This window comes from Mirounga angustirostris, unplaced genomic scaffold (assembly GCF_029215605.1).
Source record: "Mirounga angustirostris isolate CCGP_5_RB_7025 unplaced genomic scaffold, mMirAng1.0.hap1 SCAF_8, whole genome shotgun sequence".
Lineage (NCBI taxonomy): Eukaryota > Metazoa > Chordata > Mammalia > Carnivora > Phocidae > Mirounga > Mirounga angustirostris.
Window position 1 is genome coordinate 107818381 of NW_026991716.1, and position 21311 is coordinate 107839691.

At 37.8% G+C, this 21311-nt stretch overlaps 1 protein-coding gene across 5 annotated transcripts in view; it reads left to right on the forward strand.

The window, feature by feature from the left end:
• RNF217 (ring finger protein 217) overlaps positions 1 to 21311 on the forward strand; it is a 144538-nt gene that overhangs the window by 107440 nt on the left and 15787 nt on the right. For all 5 annotated transcript variants that reach the window (XR_010413755.1, XR_010413754.1, XM_045865476.3 and 2 more), the window contains exon 4: positions 17822 to 18023. Coding sequence is in view for 3 of the 5 variants with exons in the window: in XM_045865476.3 (XP_045721432.1) it covers positions 17822 to 18023 (202 nt within the window). In the remaining 2 variants the exon portion in view is untranslated. The remainder of the gene's footprint in view (positions 1 to 17821; positions 18024 to 21311) is intronic.

Below are 21311 nucleotides of genomic sequence, written 5' to 3' on the forward strand. Positions count from 1 at the left end.
GAGAGCATGAGATGGGGGAGCGTCAGAGGGAGAAGCAGACTCCCTGCCAAGCAGGGAGCCCGATGCGGGACTCGATCCTGGGACTCCAGGATCATGACCTGAGCCGAAGGCAGTCGCTTAACCAACTGAGCCACCCAGGCGCCCCTCATTTTTCCTTTTTTAAAAAGAAATGCCAAACTATTAACAGGGTGTGCTGCATTCTATGTGCCATCTGTATTTTATTCATAAAAATGCCTTGGTATCAGCACAGTTACAATAATATTAATAATAATGATATTTACTACATGTCAGTCTCCATTGTAGTTTTTTTAAATTTAATTTTATTATATTATGTTAATCACCATACATTACATCATTAGTTTTTGATGTAGTGTTCATGATTCATTGTTTACTTATAATACCCAGTGCTCCATTCAATACATGCCCTCTTTAATACCCATCACCAGGCTAACCCATCCCCCACCCCCCTCCTCTCTGGAACTCTCAGTTTGTTTTTCAGAGTCCATCGTCTCTCATGGTTCGTCTCCCCCTCCGATTTCCCCCCCTTCATTTTTCCCTTTCTACTATCTTTTTTTTTAACATGTAATGTATTATTTGTTTCAGAGGTACAGGTCTGTGATTCAACAGTCTTACACAATTCACAGCGCTCACCATAACACATACCCTCCCCAATGTCTATCACCCAGCCACTCCATCCCTCCCAACCCTCACAATTCCAGCAACCCTCAGTTTGTTTCCTGAGATTAAGAATTCCCCATATCAGTGAGATCATATGATACATGTCTTTCTCTGTTTGACTTATTTCGCTCAGCATAATACCCTCCAGTTCCATCCACATCATTGCAAATGGCAAGATTTCATTCCTTTTGATGGCTGCATAATATTCCGTTGTCTCTATCTATCTATCTATCTATATATGTATATACACATATCTTCTTTATCCATTCATCTTCTTCTTTTATCCATTCATCTGTTGATGGACATCTTGGCTCTTTCCATAGTTTGGCTATTGTGGACATTGCTGCTATAAACATCAGGGTGCATGTACCCCTTCGGATCACTACATTTGTATCTTTGGGGTAAATACCCAGTAGTGGCAATTGCTGGGTTATACGGTAGCTCTATTTTCAACTTTCTGAGGAACCTCCATACTGTTTTCCAGAGTGGCTGCACCAGCTTGCATTCCCACCAACAGTGTAGGAGGGTTCCCCTTTCTCCGCATCCCCGCCAACATCTGTCATTTCCTGACTTGTTAATTTTAGCCATTCTGACTGGTGTGAGGTGGTATCTCATTGAGGTTTTGATTTGGATTTCCCTGATGCCGAGGGATGTTGAGCACTTTTTCATGTGTCTGTTGGCCATTTGGATGTCTTCTTTGGAAAAATGTCTGTTCATGTCTTCTGCCCATTTCTTGATTAGATTATTTGTTCTTTGGGTGTTGAGTTTGATAAGTTCTTTATAGATTTTGGATACTAGCCCTTTATCTAATATGTCATTTGCAAATATCTTCTCCCATTCTGTCGGTTATCTTTTGGTTTTATTGACTGTTTCCTTTGCTGTGCAAAAGCTTTAAGATACCTAGGAATAAATCTAACCAAAGAGGCAAAGAATCTGTACTCAGAAAACTATAAAATACTCATGAAAGAAATTGAGGAAGACACAAAGAAATGGAAAAACGTTCCATGCTCATGGATTGGAAGAACAAATATTGTGAAGATGTCAGTGCTACCTAGAGCAATCTACACATTTAATGCAATCTCTATCAAAATACCATCAACTTTTTTCAAAGAAATGGAATAATCCTAAAATTTGTATGGAACCAGAACAGACCCCGAATAGCCAGAGGAATGTTGAAAAAGAAAAGCAAAGCTGGGCGCCTGGGTGGCTCAGTTGGTTAAGCGACTGCCTTCGGCTCAGGTCATGATCCTGGAGTCCCTGGATCGAGTCCCGCATTGGGCTCCCTGCTCAGCAGGGAGTCTGCTTCTCCCTCTGACCCTCCCCCCTCTCATGTGCTCTCTCTCATTTTCTCTCTCTCAAATAAATAAATAAAATCTTAAAAAAAAAAAAAAGCAAAGCTGGTGGCACCACAATTCCAGACTTCAAGCTCTATTACAAAGCTGTAATCATCAAGACAGTATGGTACTGGCACAAAAACAGACACAGATCAATGGAACAGATTAGAGAGCTCAGAAATGGACCCTCAACTCTATGGCCAACTAATTTTTGACAAAGCAGGAAAGAATGTCCAATGGAAAAAAGACAGTCTCTTCAACAAATGGTGTTGGGAAAATTGGACAGCCACATGCAGAAGAATGAAACTGAACCATTTCCTTACACCACACACAAAGACAGACTCAAAATGGATGAAAGACCTAAATGTGAAACAGGAGTCCATCAAAATCCTAGAGGATAACAGAGACAGCAAACTCTTCGACGTCAGCCACAGAAACTTCTTCCTAGAAACATTGCCAAAGGCAAGGGAAGCAAGGGCAAAAATGAACTATTGGATCTCCGTTGTAGTTTTATACATACATTGTCTCATCAAATCCTCAGATTTGATACTAAGATGATTTCAGTGTGTCATCCAGATCTCAATTATTAAATGCCTTTAGATAAAACTTTAAGGTATTACACAATAATAATAAAATGATAGGCTCAGTAGTATGTAAGTTACATTTGTTGTCTCATTTAAATCTCCAAAGGAAGTAGTGAGGAAGGGGTAATTACCATCATTTCAAGATGTAAAAACTGTTTCACCAAGGTTAAGTAACTGAACCAAAAAGCAGGCAGGGGAAAGTGAATTATGTTCATTCATAATTGTGAATTTGGAATTAAGGGAATTTACTTGTCATTATATTTCCCTTCAAATATTTTATTCTCTTAAATCCTCTAATAGGACACTGTAGGCACGAATGTATTGATTCAGAGATAATTATTAATTTGCTCCTGTTCACATAAAATTAGCTCAAAAGCTATGTCTGCAGGCTCTAATATCTGAACTGTAGCTATGTGGTCCTGTGGTTGCTGAAGAAAGAATTTGGAGTATTAATGTTGGCTCTCATAGATAATCCTGCAGTTCTCTAGCATTTCAAACACCCCTACAAATACACGTGCAGTAGCTTTCAAATTGTGCTCCATTCAAAAATTAAAATATCTTCTTATGGCTCCCATCTCATGCAGAACAAAACCTTATAATACTCTGCAACTCGTCACAGTCTGGACACACTTCTACCCCATTATTCCTCTGACGTCGTCTTCTACTTCATTCCTGCTCCTCTCGCCACATTGCCTTCCTCGCTCTCCTTCAGAAGCATCAAGCATGCTCCCCTCTGAGGGTCTCCATACTTGTTCTTCCCTTTGTCTGGAATATTCTTTCCCCAGCTGTCTGCATGGCCTTTCTCTCCCTTCATGTCTTCCAGCAAAATTCAGCTTCTCAGTAACTACCTTCCCCATCTCAATAGGTAATATGCCCCATAAATGCTTTATTTTTTTCTCCATAGCACCATATTACTTGTCACTGTGTAAAATAGTGGATATAGATCCTTTAACTCTTTGGTTAGACTTATTCCTAGTATATTATGGTTTTTAGTGCACTTGTAAATGGGATAGACGCCTTGATTTCTTTTTCTTCTGCCTCATTGTTAGTGTATAGAAATGCAACTGACTTCTGTGCATTGGTTTTATATCCTGCGACTTTGCTGAATTCCTGTATCAGTTCTAGCAAATTTTTGGTGGAGTCTTTTGGGTTTTCTACACAGAATATCGTGTTGTCTGTGAAGAGTGAAATTTTGACTTCTTTTTTGAGGATTTGGATGCCTTTTATTTCTTTTTGTTTTCTGGAATTTAAGAAATAAAACAGATGAAATAAGAAAAGATGAAAACAGAGAGGGAGGCAAACCATAAGAGACTTGTAACTATAGGAAACGAACTGAGGGTTGTTGGAAGGGAGGTGGGTGGGGGTATGGGATAATTGGGTGATGGGCACTAAGGAGGGCACTTGTTGTGATGAGCACTGATGAATCACTAAATTCTACCTCTGAAACTAACAACACACTATGTGTTAATTAAATTGAATTTAAATAAAAAAATTTTTAAATAAAATAAAATAGTAGATATATTTTGCAGCCGAAATTGAAAATTGTTGAATGAATAAATGCCATTTTTCTTTCCTCCTCATAAGGACTTTTAGTGAGAGTTCATTACGTGCTGTGCAAAACATGGTCCTTTTTCTCTGAAACTCACAGAAGGGGAGACACAGACATCACAATGACAATGATCAAGCACTGTTGCACTCCAGTAGGGCTTGGCATAGAGTATTATTAGAAGGTTCATGGTTAAAGGGATATCTCATTCATCTTGAAGAATCCAGGGAGAGTTGTTGAGGATTATTGGATGGATTTGGGCATGATAAAAGGTATCTAGGAGTGAGATTATTACAACTAAAAGTACAAGGGCACAGAGCCAGGAAATGTGTACTCTGTGCAGGAGCCACAAGCACTTTGTGGTTCCCTGAGAGTAAAGTTCACAGAAGGAAGTGGTGAAAGGTGGAGCTGTTGAAGCAAACAGAAGTCTGGGTTTTGCATGCAAAGTTAAGAAACTTGGATTTAGTCTCCAGTCTGAAAAGTTGTAGGCAGGGGGCTGGTGTCCGATTTATATTTTAGGTTGGTTGCTATTGATTCTATGACATTAGTTGTAGACACCTAGAAGGAAGTGATGACAGTATGGGCTAAGCTAGTGGTCAAGAGGCTGGAGAAGAAGAGAAGGATTAGATAAATATGTTGTGGCTAAACCTGTCTGACCTTGATGATTATATGTGGATGTGTGATGTAAGAAGAGAATAACCACCAAATATTTAGTTTAGGTGTCTAAATGGATAGTGATGCCATAAACTGAGATAAAATAATGAAGCTCAACCTGGTTTTATTTTGTTGTTGTGGGATAGGGGGTGGTGAAATGATGATGAGTTTGGTTTTGCTTATTTGACTTTGAAATGGCTGTAAGGAGTATGGGTACATATGACCCACAAACAGTTGTTACATGAGTCTATAGCTCAGGAGCCAGGTCCACACTGTAAGTGAAGAAATGAGATCAGTGGAGGGAAGTTGGAACCATTTGAATATGGAAGAGATCCCCCAAAGAGTATGTGCAAAGTGGTGAGTCATGGGTAGAATTAGGGGATAAGTGAAGAAATGGGAACCTGAGAGAGACAAGAGAACCTGGAAAAAAGGTGGCATTGAATGAAGAGTATATCAGAGGTCAGAAGGAAGTAGTGGTCGACCAGTTAAATGCCACTGAGAGATACCATAAGAACTTAAAAGACGTTTATTGGGGCACCTGGATGGCTCAGTCACTTGGGCAGCAGACTCTTGGTTTCGGCTCAGATCGTGATCTCAGGGTCCTGGGATCAAGCCCCACAGAGTTGGACTCCACACTCAGCAGGGTGTCTGCTTGAGGATTCTCTCTCTTCCTCTGCCCCTACCCCCTCCACACACACATGCATCTCTCTCTCTCTCTCTCAAATAAATATATAAATCTTTAAAAAAAAAGACATGTTTATTGGATTTGGCAATTAGAGGGTCATGGATAATATTCATTTGTTCTTTTAGTAAATATTTACTGAGAACATGCTATGTGACAGGACTTATGCGAGTTCCTTTAATAAAAGAACAGTCAAGATGTATGTGATCTAGGGCCCTTTTCAAGCTTATCAACTGGGAGATTAGAGCATTTGAGCAGAGTGATACAGATAATTAAGAGTTTTAAAATGTAGAATGAGAAATGCTATGACATGGCGGGTATAGGCTGCTTCTCATTTCATGGATATGGTGCCATGAAGATGCTGTGCTAGGAATGTACTCCCTACCTCTGAGGCCACTTAATTGGTGCACTGCTACTTGTCCTTCATTTCTCAGATCAGTGTTGGTTTCTTGGAGAAGCCTCTTCTAACCATCAGACCAGACCAAGCTCCTCTTATTCAGTATTCTCTTCATACCTTGTCCTTTTCCTTCACAGCATTTGCCTTAGCTTATGAGTGCTTATTTATCTGTACTATTGATTAATGTCTGTCTACACCTCAGACAACAAACTCCTTAAGCACAGGAGCCATGTCAGATTCTATCAATGAACAAATAAATACTTACTGAGTAAATGAATGAATGAATGAATGAATCTTTTCTGGAGAAAGAACTGATCTGGATGTTTCAGTAACATGGGGTTACAGTCAAATGAAGAAGGATTAGAGATAAATAAGAAAAGCAGTGAGTATATTCTTTTAAGAACCTTGGACTTCTTCTTTGCCGATTGGGATGCCTTTTATTTCTTTTTGTTGTCTGATTGCTGTGGCTAGGACTTCTAATACTATGTTGAATAGCAGTGGTGATAGTGGACATCCCTGCCATGTTCCTGACCTTAGGGGGAAAGCTCTCAGTTTTTCCCCATTGAGAATGATACTCACTGTGGGTTTTTCATAGATGGCTTTTATGATATTGAGGTATGTACCCTCTGTCCCTATACTCTGAAGAGTTTTGATCAAGAAACAATGCTGTACTTTGTCAAATGCTTTTTCTGCATCTATTGAGAGGATCATGTGGTTCTTGTTCTTTCTTTTATTAATGTATTGTATCACATTGATTGATTTGCGGATGTTGAACCAACCTTGCAGCCCAGGGATAAATCCCACTTGATCGTGGTGAATAATCCTTTTAATGTACTGTTGGATCCTATCAGCTAGTATTTTGGTGAGAATTTTTGCATCCATGTTCATCAGGGATATGGGTCTGTAATTCTCCTTTTTGATGGGGTCTTTGTCTGGTTTTGGGATCAAGGTAATGGTGGCCTCATGAAAAGAGTTTGGAAGTTTTCCTTCCATTTCTATTTTTTGGAACAGTTTCAGAAGAATAGGTATTAGTTCTTCTTTAAATGTTTGGTAGAATTCCCCTGGGAAGCCACCTGGCCCTGGGCTCTTGTTTGTTGGGAGATTTTTGATGACTGCTTCAATTTCCTTAGTGGTTATAGGTCTGTTCAGGTTTTCTATTTCTTCCTGGTTCAGTTTTGGTAGTTGATACATCTCTAGGAATGCATCCATTTCTTCCAGATTATCTAATTTGCTGGCATGTAGTTGCTCATAATATGTTCTTATAATTGTATTTATCTGGTGTTGGTTGTGATCTCTCCTCTTTCATTCATGATTTTATTTATTGGGTCATTTCTCTTTTCTTTTTGATAAGTCTGGCCAGGGGTTTATCAATCTTACTAATTCTTTCAAAGAACCAGCTCCTAGTTTTGTTGAACTGTTCTACTGTTCTTTTGGCTTCTATTTCATTGATTTCTGCTCTGATCTTTATTATTTCTCTTCTCCTGCTGGGTTTAGGCTTTATTTCCTGTTCTTTCTCCAGCTCCTTTAGGTGTAGGGTTAGGTTGTGTATTTGAGACCTTTCTTGTTTCTTGAGAAAGGCTTGTATTGCTATATACTTTCCTCTTAGGAGTGCCTTTGCTGCATCCCAAAGATTTTGAACAGTTGTGTTTTCATTTTCATTTGTTTCCATGAAAAAAAATTCTTCTTTAATTTCCTGGTTGACCCATTCATTCTTTAGTAGGATGCTCTTTAGCCTCCATGTATTTGAGTTCTTTCCAACTTTCCTCTTGTGATTGAGTTCTAGTTTCAAAGGATTGTGGTCCGAAAATATGCAGGGAATGATCCCAATATTTTGGTACAGGTTGAGAAGTCAAACTCTCACTCTTTGCAGATAATATGATACTTTATGTGGAAAACCCAAAAGACTCCACCCCAAAACTGCTAGAACTCATACAGGAATTCAGTGAAGTGGCAGGATATAAAATCAATGCACAGAAGTCAGTGGCATTCCTATACACCAACAACAAGACAGAAGAAAGAGAAATTAAGGAGTCAATCCCATTTACAATTGCACCCAAAACCATAAGATACCTAGGAATAAATCTAACCAAAGAGGCAAAGAATCTGTACTCAGAAAACTATAAAATACTCATGAAAGAAATTGAGGAAGACACAAAGAAATGGAAAAACGTTCCATGCTCATGGATTGGAAGAACAAATATTGTGAAGATGTCAATGCTACCTAGAGCAATCTACACATTCAGTGCAATCCCCATCAAAATACCATCCACTTTTTTCAAAGAAATGGAACAAATAATCCTAAAATTTGTATGGAACCAGAACAGACCCCGCATAGCCAGAGGAATGTTGAAAAAGAAAAGCAAAGCTGGTGGCACCACAATTCCAGACTTCCAGCTCTATTACAAAGCTGTCATCATCAAGACAGTATGGTACTGGCACAAAAACAGACACATAGATCAATGGAACAGAATAGAGAGCCCAGAAATGGACCCTCAATTCTATGGTCAACTGATCTTCGACAAAGCAGGAAAGAATGTCCAATGGAAAAAAGACAGTCTCTTCAACAAATGGTGTTGGGAAAATTGGACAGCCACATGCAGAAGAATGAAACTGGACCATTTCCTTACACCACACGCAAAAAATAGACTCAAAATGGATGAAATACCTCAATGTGAGACAGGAGTCCATCAGAATCCTAGAGGAGAACATGGGCAGCAACCTCTTCGACCTCAGCCGCAGCAATTTCTTCCTAGAAACATTGCCAAAGGCAAGGGAAGCAAGGGCAAAAATGACTATTGGGACTTCATCAAGATAAAAAGCTTTTGCACAGCAAAAGAAACAGTCAACAAAACCAAAAGACAACTGACAGAATGGGAGAAGATATTTGAAAATGACATATCAGATAAAGAGCTAGTATCCAAAATCTATAAAGAACTTATCAAACTCAACACCCAAAGAACAAATAATCTAATCAAGAAATGGGCAGAAGACATGAACAGACATTTTTCCAAAGAAGACATCCAAATGGCCAACAGACACATGAAAAAGTGCTCAACATCCCTCGGCATCAGGGAAATCCAAATCAAAACCTCAATGAGATACCACCTCACACCAGTCAGAATGGCTAAAATTAACAAGTCAGGAAATGACAGATGTTGGCGGGGATGCGGAGAAAGGGGAACCCTCCTACACTGTTGGTGGGAATGCAAGCTGGTGCAGCCACTCTGGAAAACAGTATGGAGGTTCCTCAGAAAGTTGAAAATAGAGCTACCGTATAACCCAGCAATTGCCACTACTGGGTATTTACCCCAAAGATACAAATGTAGTGATCCGAAGGGGTACATGCACCCTGATGTTTATAGCAGCAATGTCCACAATAGCCAAACTATGGAAAGAGCCAAGATGTCCATCAACAGATGAATGGATAAAGAAAAAGATGAATGGATAAAGAAGATGTGTGTATATACATATATAGATAGATAGATAGATAGAGACAATGGAATATTATGCAGCCATCAAAAGGAATGAAATCTTGCCATTTGCAATGATGTGGATGGAACTGGAGGGTATTATGCTGAGCGAAATAAGTCAAACAGAGAAAGACATGTATCATATGATCTCACTGATATGGGGAATTCTTAATCTCAGGAAACAAACTGAGGGTTGCTGGAATTGTGAGGGTTGGGAGGGATGGAGTGGCTGGGTGATAGACATTGGGGAGGGTATGTGTTATGGTGAGCGCTGTGAATTGTGTAAGACTGTTGAATCACAGACCTGTACCTCTGAAACAAATAATATATTATATGTAAAAAAAAAAAGAAGAAGAAGAAGAAGATAGTAGGAAGGGCAAAATGAAGAGGGGGAAAACGGAGGGGGAGGCAAACATGAGAGACTATGGACGCTGAGAAACAAACTGAGGGTTCTAGAGGGGAGGGGGTGGGGGGGATGGGTTAGCCTGGTGATGGGTATTAAAGAGGGCACGTATTGAATGGAGGACTGGGTGTTATATGCAAACAATGAATCATGGAACACTACATCAAAAACTAATGATGTAATGTATGGTGATTAACATAACATAATAAAATTTAAAAAATAATAATAAAATTTAAAAAAATAAGAACCTTGGAAAGATGGAAGGGTGAGGGTAATCACTGGTCAGAAGGTCGTGCAGAATTACAGGAAGGATTTATCAGGATGGGGAGACACCTGAGATATTGGCAGGCTAAGGGGTATACTGTCACAGAGAGGAAGGGATGAAGACGAATGTGAAGGAAGTGAGAAAGAGGACAGGATTGGCATCTGAAGATTTTTGAGAACATCAGCATGGGGTCAAGGGAAGTATGGGGAAGAAGAAGGAAGAAAATTAGGGGCTAATTTATAGTAGAGTTCTCCTCTGGGGAATAAGCATTGGACAGTACTCTACACTCTTCTTCAAAGACTTTGTCGGGGCGCCTGGGTGGCTCTGTTGGTTTAGTGTCTGCCTTTGGCTCAGGTCATGATCCTAGGACCCTGGGATTAAGTACTGTCGGGGTTCCCTGCTCAGCAGGAGTCTGCTTCTCTGTCTCCCTCTGTCCCTCCCTGTGCCCCCTCCCCCTGGCTCATTCTCTCCCTCTCTCAAATAAATAAATAAAATCTTCTTAAAATAAAAAACTTTGTCATCATGAGTAAGTCATAAGATTTAACTTGAAATATATATGAAATTCTCTATAACAAAGAAAACCAGTGCATTGGAAGACAACTAAAGTTACCAGAGTATTGGCTTCGAGAAGCTAACACAGCAGGAGACACTAAATAATTTCCCAGTCGACATCTTATTTGTTTTTGCAATGTAGTCTACTATCATAGAGGTGACCACTCATTTCACTTCTGAATCCCCTTCCTTTCTTCTCCTTCCAATTTTTGATATTACTTTAGTTCTTCTTTTGATTATCTTTTACCTTTAAACAATGTACTCAAACATCTGTTCAATATTCTAACAACTTCAGATGACATATGAGATCTAGCCCTCCTATAGTTCTTTCTTCTTCTTCCTTATTTCCCATTCTCTATAAGCTGTAACTTTGTTTTTGTATTGTTAAATTTAATAACATTCACATTCTATTCTAATATAGTATTTAATACTAATTGTTTTTTTTCTAAAGGATGATTCTAACATTTAAAAACCAATTGTGTGTTTCCACAATCAAGAACATATAATTATGGAATTAGGATTATATTGTCTTTTCTGTGAATTCACAACTTCTAGGAAAAATGCCTCTAGCGTCCTTGCTCACTATCAATCACTCAATTGTGCCATATTTTGTTACACCTCATATTTGGAACTTACATGCCATTTGTTTGTTTTTTTCTGAAAGTTCTCATTGTTTTTCTTTTTCCTCTATTGAGAGTAGAAATGCCCACTTTAATTACCATGATTTTTAATATTTACTCCTCAGGAATTTTAGTGCTTGGTATATATTCCATTGTTATTTTTTGGAGATGTTCTTTAAACCACCTGACTTTCTATTTTAAATTAGACTGATTGCTTTCCAGCTTTTTCTCTGAGACTTCTTGCAACATTTTTTGTATGTTCTTAAATGGCCTTATCTTGAATTTCACATTCATTCACTTACTAAAGTGCTTCCTTAAGTGGTGGCCCCAGAGAAGGTACAGAGGAGTCTTAGCATCTCTGGAAATGTTTTATTTCTGCCCTCATATATTATTTATTTTATAGTTGGACAAGAATTCTAGGTTCATAGTATTTTTATAAGATCTTTGAAGGTTTGTGTATATGTTTGCTTTTTTAAAAAAGATTTTTTTATTTATTCATTTGTCAGAGAGAGAACACACAAGCAGGGCAGAGGCAGGAAGAGGGAGAGAGAGAAGAAAGCTCCCTGCTGAGCAAGGAGCCTGATATGGGACTTGATCCCAGAACCCGTGAGATCACAACCTGAGCCGAAACCAAGAGTCGGACGCTCAACAGACTAAGCCACCCAGGCACTATAGGGATGTGTACTGATTTAATTATAAAATAGTTAGATATTTAGCAGTTCATTTATTGTTATTCTTCCACCTTATGATTAAGTGGAATCTATATGAAAATTAAAGGCTGGATTCTACTTCTATCTTTTAGATACTTTGTGGGCATTTTACTAAACAAAATTAAACAACTTGAGGATGGCAGATACTTAAATATATATATGTATGGTTTTTAAAATTAATACCTTATTACAGGTGTTAATATATTAGCCGTATGAGGAATGTCATAGACTCAAAAAAGGTCCATGTTGTCATTTCTGACCAACTATAAAGTGGATTTAATATCAAGCTCTTTTTTTTATATATATATTTTTATTTATTTGAGAGAGCGAGCATGAGTGGGGAAGGTTCAGGGAGGGGCAGAGGGAGAAGGAGAAGCAGAGTCCCCACTGAGGGGGAAGCCCAACTGTGCTGGGCTCAAGATTCCAGGATCTTGAGATTATGACCTGAGCCAAAGGCAGACCTTAGCCGACTGAGCCACCTAGGTGCCTTTCAAGCTCTTTTTAAAGCAATATCTAGTATATTCTGAACATTTCATTTCATGACTTACAAGTCTAGAGAGGTCTAAGCAACATTTAGTGTTTAAATATTCAACTTTTTAAGTATCAGCCACTCTTATTTATTATAGATGGAGAGAAGAAACCCTGTAATAACAAATCAAATGAGAGTTGTGGTTTATGAGTAGTCAGTTTGATCGAATAGATTAGGAGTTTCTTTTCTGTCATACTTTGTCTCCATCTCTTAAGTAAAACCAGAATTTTGATGTTAAATTAATGTTTTATAGCAGAGATAAAATGATGAATATTTTGAAGCTATAATACTGAGTAAAAACAGCTTCATTGAGAAATAAAATGTACTTTATGTAAATATAATTTAAAGCATGTTTTCAGGCTTTATGTTCTAAAAACAAAGATGGCATTGTCAAAGGGTGACCTTTAACAATATACTTAGGGCACTCATTTAGCACATGAAATTTGTTATCCCCTGGGTGTTAGGAGTTCAGAATTACAACTTGCTTACAACATGTGAAAAGTAATGTCTCCTGTTGCATATTAACTCACATTGTGTCAGTTCATTTCTCTGTAATTATCAAATTGTGAAATATATATAATCAAGAGACAGTTACAACAGTATTAAAGGAAGCACTGTGTACTTGAAGGCTGATAAATTATGAAACCACTTTTTCATAATTAAATCATTGCCTGTCTTGTGTAAGATATTTAAATTAATCTTTAGAACCATATAATCCTGCAATGTGCAAGGTTACTCTAGAGTTTAAAATTTTATCACTCCCTGTACAGAAAGATTATTGAACTAACAATATTTTAGTTGCCTGCTCTGTTCAGAATATTATTTTAGCAATAAGGAAAGGGGTGCCTGGTCTTGATCTTGGGGTTGTAAATTTGAGTCCAATGTTGGGTGTAGAGATTACTTAACAATACAATCTTTAAAAAGGGAGAGAGAAAAGGGAAGACTGTTCAAAGAGACTAGAAATTATAGTCTTTACTATTTGAATGAAATAATAAATATGCCACATAAAGATTTTAGAAACCAATGAAGCAATGTTACAAGCAGATATAAAATGGCAGTGACAATTGTATGTGAAATTTTGAGCCAAGTGAATGTCAGTGACAAGCTTAACTTATTAATAAACATCTCCTGTCAGAAAAAGTTTGGATATTGTGTTACAGGAAGAACGTAAATTGGTCCAGAGAGCAGCTAAAGCAAGCAGAAAGACTCAAGATACGCCTTGTGTGTAAGAGCACACAGGTTTGTTTGACTAGCACAAAGATTGTTCTGTCAGTTAGCAAAGGATACTATTGACCCTCTGTTTTTATCTTTAAGTTTATAATAAGAGGCTGCTTAGCATAACAAAGAAACAGACATGAATCAAAATCCTTTCTGCATTCACTCAAGCAGATTACTTTTCTGAGCTCAGGTTATGAATAAGAATGCCAGTCTCATGGTGCAGTTATGAGGCTTAAAGGTTCTAATCTATGTACAGTGCTTGGCACATAATGGGCCCTAAACAAATATTAGTCCTTTTCCCTTTATCGGTCACATACAACACTATGCTTTGTGACCAAGAAATTGGTTAAGTTGAGTAGACAATGAAGTAACCTTTATTTTGGGTGCTCAGCAGTTGTCTTTGAACATGGTTTCTCCTAGTGCTCAGGGGTTTAAAGAAGGATCAGAAATAGTTCAAGGGTCCACTAGAACCTTTGGCCTCTATTATTCCTGAAGGCCATGACTATGAAATGGTTGTGGTGACAGGAATCGTTCTTCAGAATCGTTCACAGAAACAGGCACAAGAGGGGAAGTGCTGGACTAGGCAAGAAATTATCAGGAAGCTAAAGAGCTTAAGCCTTGGAGACCCTCACCTGTAAAAGTCCCTTCTTAAGCCTTGTATCTAACTTGTGCAGTTGGCTCTTGAACAATATAGGTTTGAACTGTGTAGATTCACCATAAATATATTTTCTCTTTCTTATGATTTTCTTTTTTTTTATTTTTTAAAGATTTTATTTATTTATTTGAGAGAGAGAGACAGATACTGACAGAGATAGCGAGAGAGAGCACAAACGGGGAGGAGAGAGAGAAGCAGACTCCCCGCTGAGCAGGGACCCCGACATGGGGCTCAATCCCAGGACCCTGGGATCATGACCTGAGCTGAAGGCAGATGCTTAATCGACTGAGCCACCCAGGTGCCCCATTCCTTATGATTTTCTTAATAACATTTTCTTTTCACTAACTTACTATATTATAAGAATACAGCATATAATACATAAAATACACAAAATAAGTGTTAATCGACTATGTTATCAGTAAGGCTTTTGATCAACAGTAGGCTATTAGTAAATTTGGGGGGAGTCAAAAGTTATAGGCAGAGTTTTTACTGCAAGGGGGTCAGTGCCCCTAACCCTCATGTTGTTCAAGGGTCAACTGTATTTGTAATTTACATTCTTCTCCTTTAGGAGGGTCCCTCAAATTAGATAATCTTCAGGTCCCACAAAATCTGGATTCACTCTTACTGGACTGTCAGGTAAAAGAAAAAAAATAATATAATTTAAAAAGATGAAGTGGCCAATAGCAGGGAAAGCAAGTTTCGCTTCTATTGACCAATAAGGATTTTTCAATAACCCTGGACCAGAGATGCTAGTATGCACCTGACTACAAACTATCCTTGCCTATCTAGGAAGGTACTCTCCAATTTAGCATCAACCTAAAAATTACCCATATGAAAACATAAGAATGGGGACCACCCAGCAATCAGAGGGTGTGCAGTTACATTGATCAGGCATTTGACTTCTCACATTTTTGGGTGGGTAAAGGGGAAGGGATAGATGGAATCAATATTATATTGATCTGACTCAGTATGTGCCAAACAATAGGTTAGGCACTGTGTGTATATATATATATATATAATCACATTTTTATTCTCATGTAAGTAATATTATCTAAATTGAAGCAAGAAGTAACCTCTTTTTTATACAGCTTGTGGAGCCAGAATTCAAACACAGGGCTTCATGAAGTCAAAGCCTAGATTTTTTCAACCTGCCTAGGAGCTAAAGCTTACCTGCCAAGAATCAGCCATTGGGATGGAATGGACATTTAACCTATAATCAGCCTAATGATTTTCAATACCGAATGTCCTGCCAACCACTTAGTACACTTTGCTTTCTTAGTACATTCAGTTATCATTTAGTAAATGCCTGTTATGTCCAGTCATTGTGCTGCCTGTAATGTGCTGCCCTTCATTTAGTTATTACTTCTTCAAAATTGTTATCCTCGCCTAGAAGCTCTCCGATAGGTAGATAGGTAGGTAGGTGGATGGATAGATGGTAGGTAGGTAAGTAGGTGGATGGATGGATGGATGGATGGTGGGTAGGTAAACAGGTAGATGAATGGAGATAGTAGGTAATAGGTAGATAAGCAGATGGGTGGATGGATGGTAGGTAGGTACATAGGTAGGTGAATAGATGGATGGTAGGTAGGTAAGTAGATGGATGGATAGATGGGTAGAGGATGGATTCACAAATATGTGTATTATCAAATGAAATGTTCACCATTACTATGATTACTATGTATTGTTATTTTAAAAGCACCCTCAGAAGTCCTTCTAAAAATTCATGTTCTTTTAAATTGAAGTTCAGAATTTTGGTTATTGAATCACTAAAGCTGAAATACTGCATATGATTTGAAGTCAGCAATTTCAAAATTTTTATTTTCAAAAACTATGAAATAAGGTTATATTTTGTAATGGATAAATTTCTTTATCTCCTAACTTTGAAATTTCTCTTTTCACATTATATATCTTCTCTCTTTCCTGGATGATTTGATCTCATTTCCATAATCATTGAGAAGTTTTTGAAAAATATAAACATATAACTGTAATTACTGCAGAAGTTAAGGGAACTACCTTGTGTATCAGGGGAAGGAGAGTAGGATTTCAAATGAAATGTGTAAAGTTGGGGCACCTGGCTGGCTCAGGCGGTAGAGCATGTAACTCTTGATCTCGGGGTCATGAGTTTAAGCCCCATGCTGGGTATAGAATTTACTTTTTAAAAACTGTGTAAAGTTGTGGACTGCAGCCACGGCTTCATTGAAAAGAGGCAACCAGTGGTGGGTGTGACTTACATGTTAATTGTGAAGTTCCCAATTACATTAAAACACTTTCTGACACACTCATCTCAAAGCAAAGTCAGGGGTAGAAATTTATAATAGAATGGTATTAGGGATATTTTAAATAAATTTTCTAAGCAAAGAACTAATATATAAATATAAATGTATAAATAAACAAGAATGAGTGGGATGTGACTTGAATATAACAAATGCCTACTCTGTAGTGAAATGAGAAGACTATTTCTGGTGATCCTGTTTTAACCACATAAGGGTTAGACAGTGTAACCAAATCTTTTTCTTTTTTTATGAAGTAATGTTAAGTTCTCTTTCATGGTTATTCACCTAACAAAGGGTGCATGTACTTGAATGAAAGATGGCCCCAATTTATATAGAGTGTCCATAGGATTCTGAGCCAAGTATCCAATTATATCTCAAGGAATAATATCTTTATTGTAACATGGCCTCAGTGCTTGAGACAGTGACCCCTATGCTGGGTACCTGGTAGACTATCGGAGTACAATCCTTGTTACATTCTGGGCAAAGCTGTATTTACATGTAACTTGACTGCAACAATAGAGGAAGGCGCTGAGTTTAACAGAAGGGGTTATATAAACAGTCCTGGAAACATACTTGCAAATGACATTAGAGCTGGAAACTGAAATGGTACTGTGAATACACTTAGAGTTACTATCATTTCCTTCCTCAAAGAAAGACTCCTACTCAAGGTGCCTGGTTGGTTCAGTCCATAGAGCATGTGACTCTTGATCTCAGGGTTGTGAGTTTGAGCCCCCATGTTGGGTGTACAGTTTACTTAAAAGTAAAATCTTTTTTTTTTTTTTTTAGAGAAAGATTTCTGTGCCTTCTTATTTATGCACAAAGAGCTTTGCATAATCCTTTCCTTTAAGGAATATTCTTCATCTCTTCTCATTCCTCAAATCACCTCGTTCTTGCTGATCATGGCATAAACAAAATATACTTTCACAGCATTTTAAATTGCCTCCTAACCACTGAGTTAGGTGTATGTCTAGAGAGATAAGTGAGTTTTCTTTGGGATGTGTCTGTTTACATGTTGGTCAAAATAAGCCAACAGCTTGAGTACCTGAAATGTTATGGAGCTTTACACATGTTAAAGTATTTGATACAAACACAATCTTGCACAGTGTGATTATAAGTAAACTGGCAGCCACAAGAATGCTATGTAAGACTTTTGTTTTGGTGAAACTTGTTTGTTCGATAACACTTGCCAGATTTCACGTTTTAAAAAATTATAATAACTTTTCCTTGTCTTTTCCTCTGTCACTGATACAGATCCACATCCAGAGAACTGAAGGATGTGACCATATGACCTGCTCACAATGTAACACTAATTTTTGTTATCGATGTGGGGAAAGATACCGCCAGCTCCGTTTCTTTGGAGACCACACATCAAACCTCAGTATATTTGGCTGCAAATATCGCTACCTCCCAGAGAGACCTCATCTAAGGAGATTAGTGCGAGGGTCGGTCTGTGGTGAGTATCCGACATGATTTATAGGGATGTTTTCTGGGAAGTAAGCGGTGATAAGAGAACTCAAATGTATTAGCCATGATAATTCTGAGCACCTGTCAGGTATTCCAGTGGGGACTTTACCCAAAAACAGGAGGAAGATATTTTCTTTACTTTTGAGTTTAGAATGGAAATTTAAATTTGTTAGCAGGACACAACTTATATGAGCAAGCAGATTTAAAAAAAAACAAAACAAGTTATTTATTATACTGCAGAAATGTAAATTCATCTTTTAAATTTCTGAAACCTTATTTAAGCCACTTGATGAGAGGGACGTCACATTTATTTTTCCATTGACAGTGCCAGCAACAGGTCATACACATATACTCTATTCATTCATAGAGTACGTGTAATACAGTTTTTGAGAATCCTTACGGAGCCCCAGGGTGGCTCAGTCGCTTAAGCCTCAGGCTCTTGATTTGGGCTCAGGGTGGTAAGATCGAGCCCTGCCTCAGGCTCTCACTGAGTGTTGAGCATGGAGCCTGCTTAGGGCTCTCTCTCTCCCTCTCCCTCTGTTCCCCCCTCCCTGCTCTCCAGCACATGCAGTCTCTCTCTCCCACCCCCCACCAAAATAAATAAATAAATAAATAAATAAAAATTTAAAAATAAAATAAATAAATATCCCTGTACTGGAGTCTTATTGTATCTGTAGAGTTGAGGCCATTGTATGTATTTTCTATTGTGTTATTAATATTAATAGCTGACAGTTAATGAAATGAGTATCAAATGCCCTCATTGCCTACAAACCCAAGTTTCAGTATCCAAATGAAATGCCTTTTTGGATTGAGTTTTTACCCTCTTCTTTGTCCTCAACAACACACGGTCTCATATACACATACACAAACATAAACCCAGATTCCTGCTCTGGCCTGAGGCCACCACCTTTGTGTGATACGGTGTTCTTCTGACCTCATACTGCTTCTTCCAATGGCTCCCTACTTCTCTGGAATGTGTCCACTGTGAGGTTTCTTCCTCTCTTTTTCATTACACAAAACTCCAATATTTCCTTCTCTGAGAGTCTTTCTCATGGATGTACAATACTTTTTAACGTCTTCCACATTTCCCCTTTGCTACCGACTTTTGCCTAGTTACCTCATGAAAATCTCTTTTTATCTCGCCTTAAGCCTCCATCACTTCATTACTATTGTAAACCCCTCACCTTACTAGAATCATACCATGGCTAATCAGAACAAAGCTGGTGCTAATGGCACATTTCTATTAGGTAAAACTAGAACATATATTTTAAAATTCATTTTAACATGGAAACCAGTGCCATCGTTTTCTAAAATCTTGTATGATCTCTATGAAATATCCTTATTGAGCTTTAATTAAATGTAATTGTTCACAACCAATAGCGTTCAATATAGTCAAGATTGGTTTTAATGATTTTCAGTGTTTTCCTCTTTACTTGCTTGTAATATATGTATTTGTTGTTTATTTGCTTGTATGTATTATAATTGTATACCCAATATTTACCTATTAGTTAAATAGACTTTGGAGGGATAGCTAGGGAATCTAACCCCTATTTACAACATTACTACCATGAAGATACTAAATTGCAAATTAAGTTTTGAGCTGTAACCTATTTGTAAATCTGTATATGCAGAGAGCCACCAAAAAACACAAAATTCTTATATTTTCTGTATTACTAGGTTTCTTTTCCTACTTCAGTGACATTTTGTGGCAAGGTGTTTCCTTCCATTTTTTATTTTAATAATCTTTTATTTTTGTTTTCTGTTATTTGCTTTAATCATTCTTAAATAAGGGAAGTTATCTCTTGCCCTATTTGTCCAGTAGTATTTTAGATGCATTCTCTTTGGGTCCTCTCATTTGCCTAGAGGCCACTAGAATCCTCTTCTCGGGTCATAAGATAGAATTGAGTTATTTAACAGCCTGTAAAATGCACAGCCAGTGAACATTGTCAGCAGAGAAATATCTTTTCTGCACAGTCTTTTCTGTTTTTATTTAAAATTTTATTTTATGGTCAATTTTCTGTAAATGGTTTTGTTTGGGGCCTATTTTCTACTGTGCGTGCACGCCCATGTGTGTCCGGACAAACCTGACAAAGTAGGGGGCATCTGGCTTTCAGAAAATCTCTCGCTCCCACACCTGCTTTCCCGCCTCCAGTACAGCTGCTTCTAACTTCTGTTGGATCCTAGCTCCAAATAGGGCGGCCCATACCTCTCCCAGCCACCCAAAAGCTTGGAAAAGGAATGACTCTGTAAGTCACAAACCTAGCTTCTCCCTGCCATATAAGAGAGAAGGTGGATGATAGCAGAGCCCTCCCAGCCTTTGTCTTTGTGTGATGTAATCCAGTTTGCTCCCTCCATTTGGGGTTGCAGCCTCCAGACGTCCTTGGAAGAGGCAGAGAAAGGGCTTGCTCTGCTCTCACAGCTGGAGGATGGGAAACATGATTGCATTCCATGTGACCATGTGCCCAGCTATGGATCAGAGGTTCTGCTCCTAAAGAATAAGGGAGAACAGAGATTTGAGGATGAGTTTAGCAGCCTCTGACATGGGGCTGTCTCTCTGGTGGGAGTAGGCAGATTATTCAATGAATGGCATTGGGAATAAAAGGGACTGAGAAAAAGTACTGAGTTCTCATATCATTATATACAAATGCTCAAAGTATTAAGTTAAAGTGTATAATAGTAAAGAAAATATAGGTCTTTAACTGATTTCTAGGTGGCAGATAATTTATATGAACAAAAGCAATAGAGCCTCCTCCAAAAATAAATATCCAATTTTTTTAAAAAGATGAAGTCTGGAACCAGAATTGAGGAAATACAAGTAGCCAATAAACATTTTTTTAAAATGTTCAATGCTCTTAGTAGGCAAAGAAGTGTAAGTTAAAAAAAAGATTTTTTAAAATTATTGATTAGCAGTTTTTCTTGTTAATACTCAATGCTGGACTTTCATACACTACTGAACGAATTAGAAATTTTGTGCAATTCTTTTGCAAGGAAATTGGATAGTAAAGTGAAGGACATTTTAAAATATGACAAATCTAGGCTGACAGTGGTTTATTTGCAGGTATATTTTAAAATAGCAAAAAAAAAAGGAACAAAAAAGTAAGCACATGAATATTTAAATATTTAAATTATTTAAATATTTAAATAATATATATGGGTATAATAGAATATTATTTCAGCTACTGAGAATAGTATTTTAAATGAATTGTTAATAATCTAGGATTAGATTATGTGAGGATGTGAGATTATGTGAGGATGATTATGAGAGGTGTGCTTAATT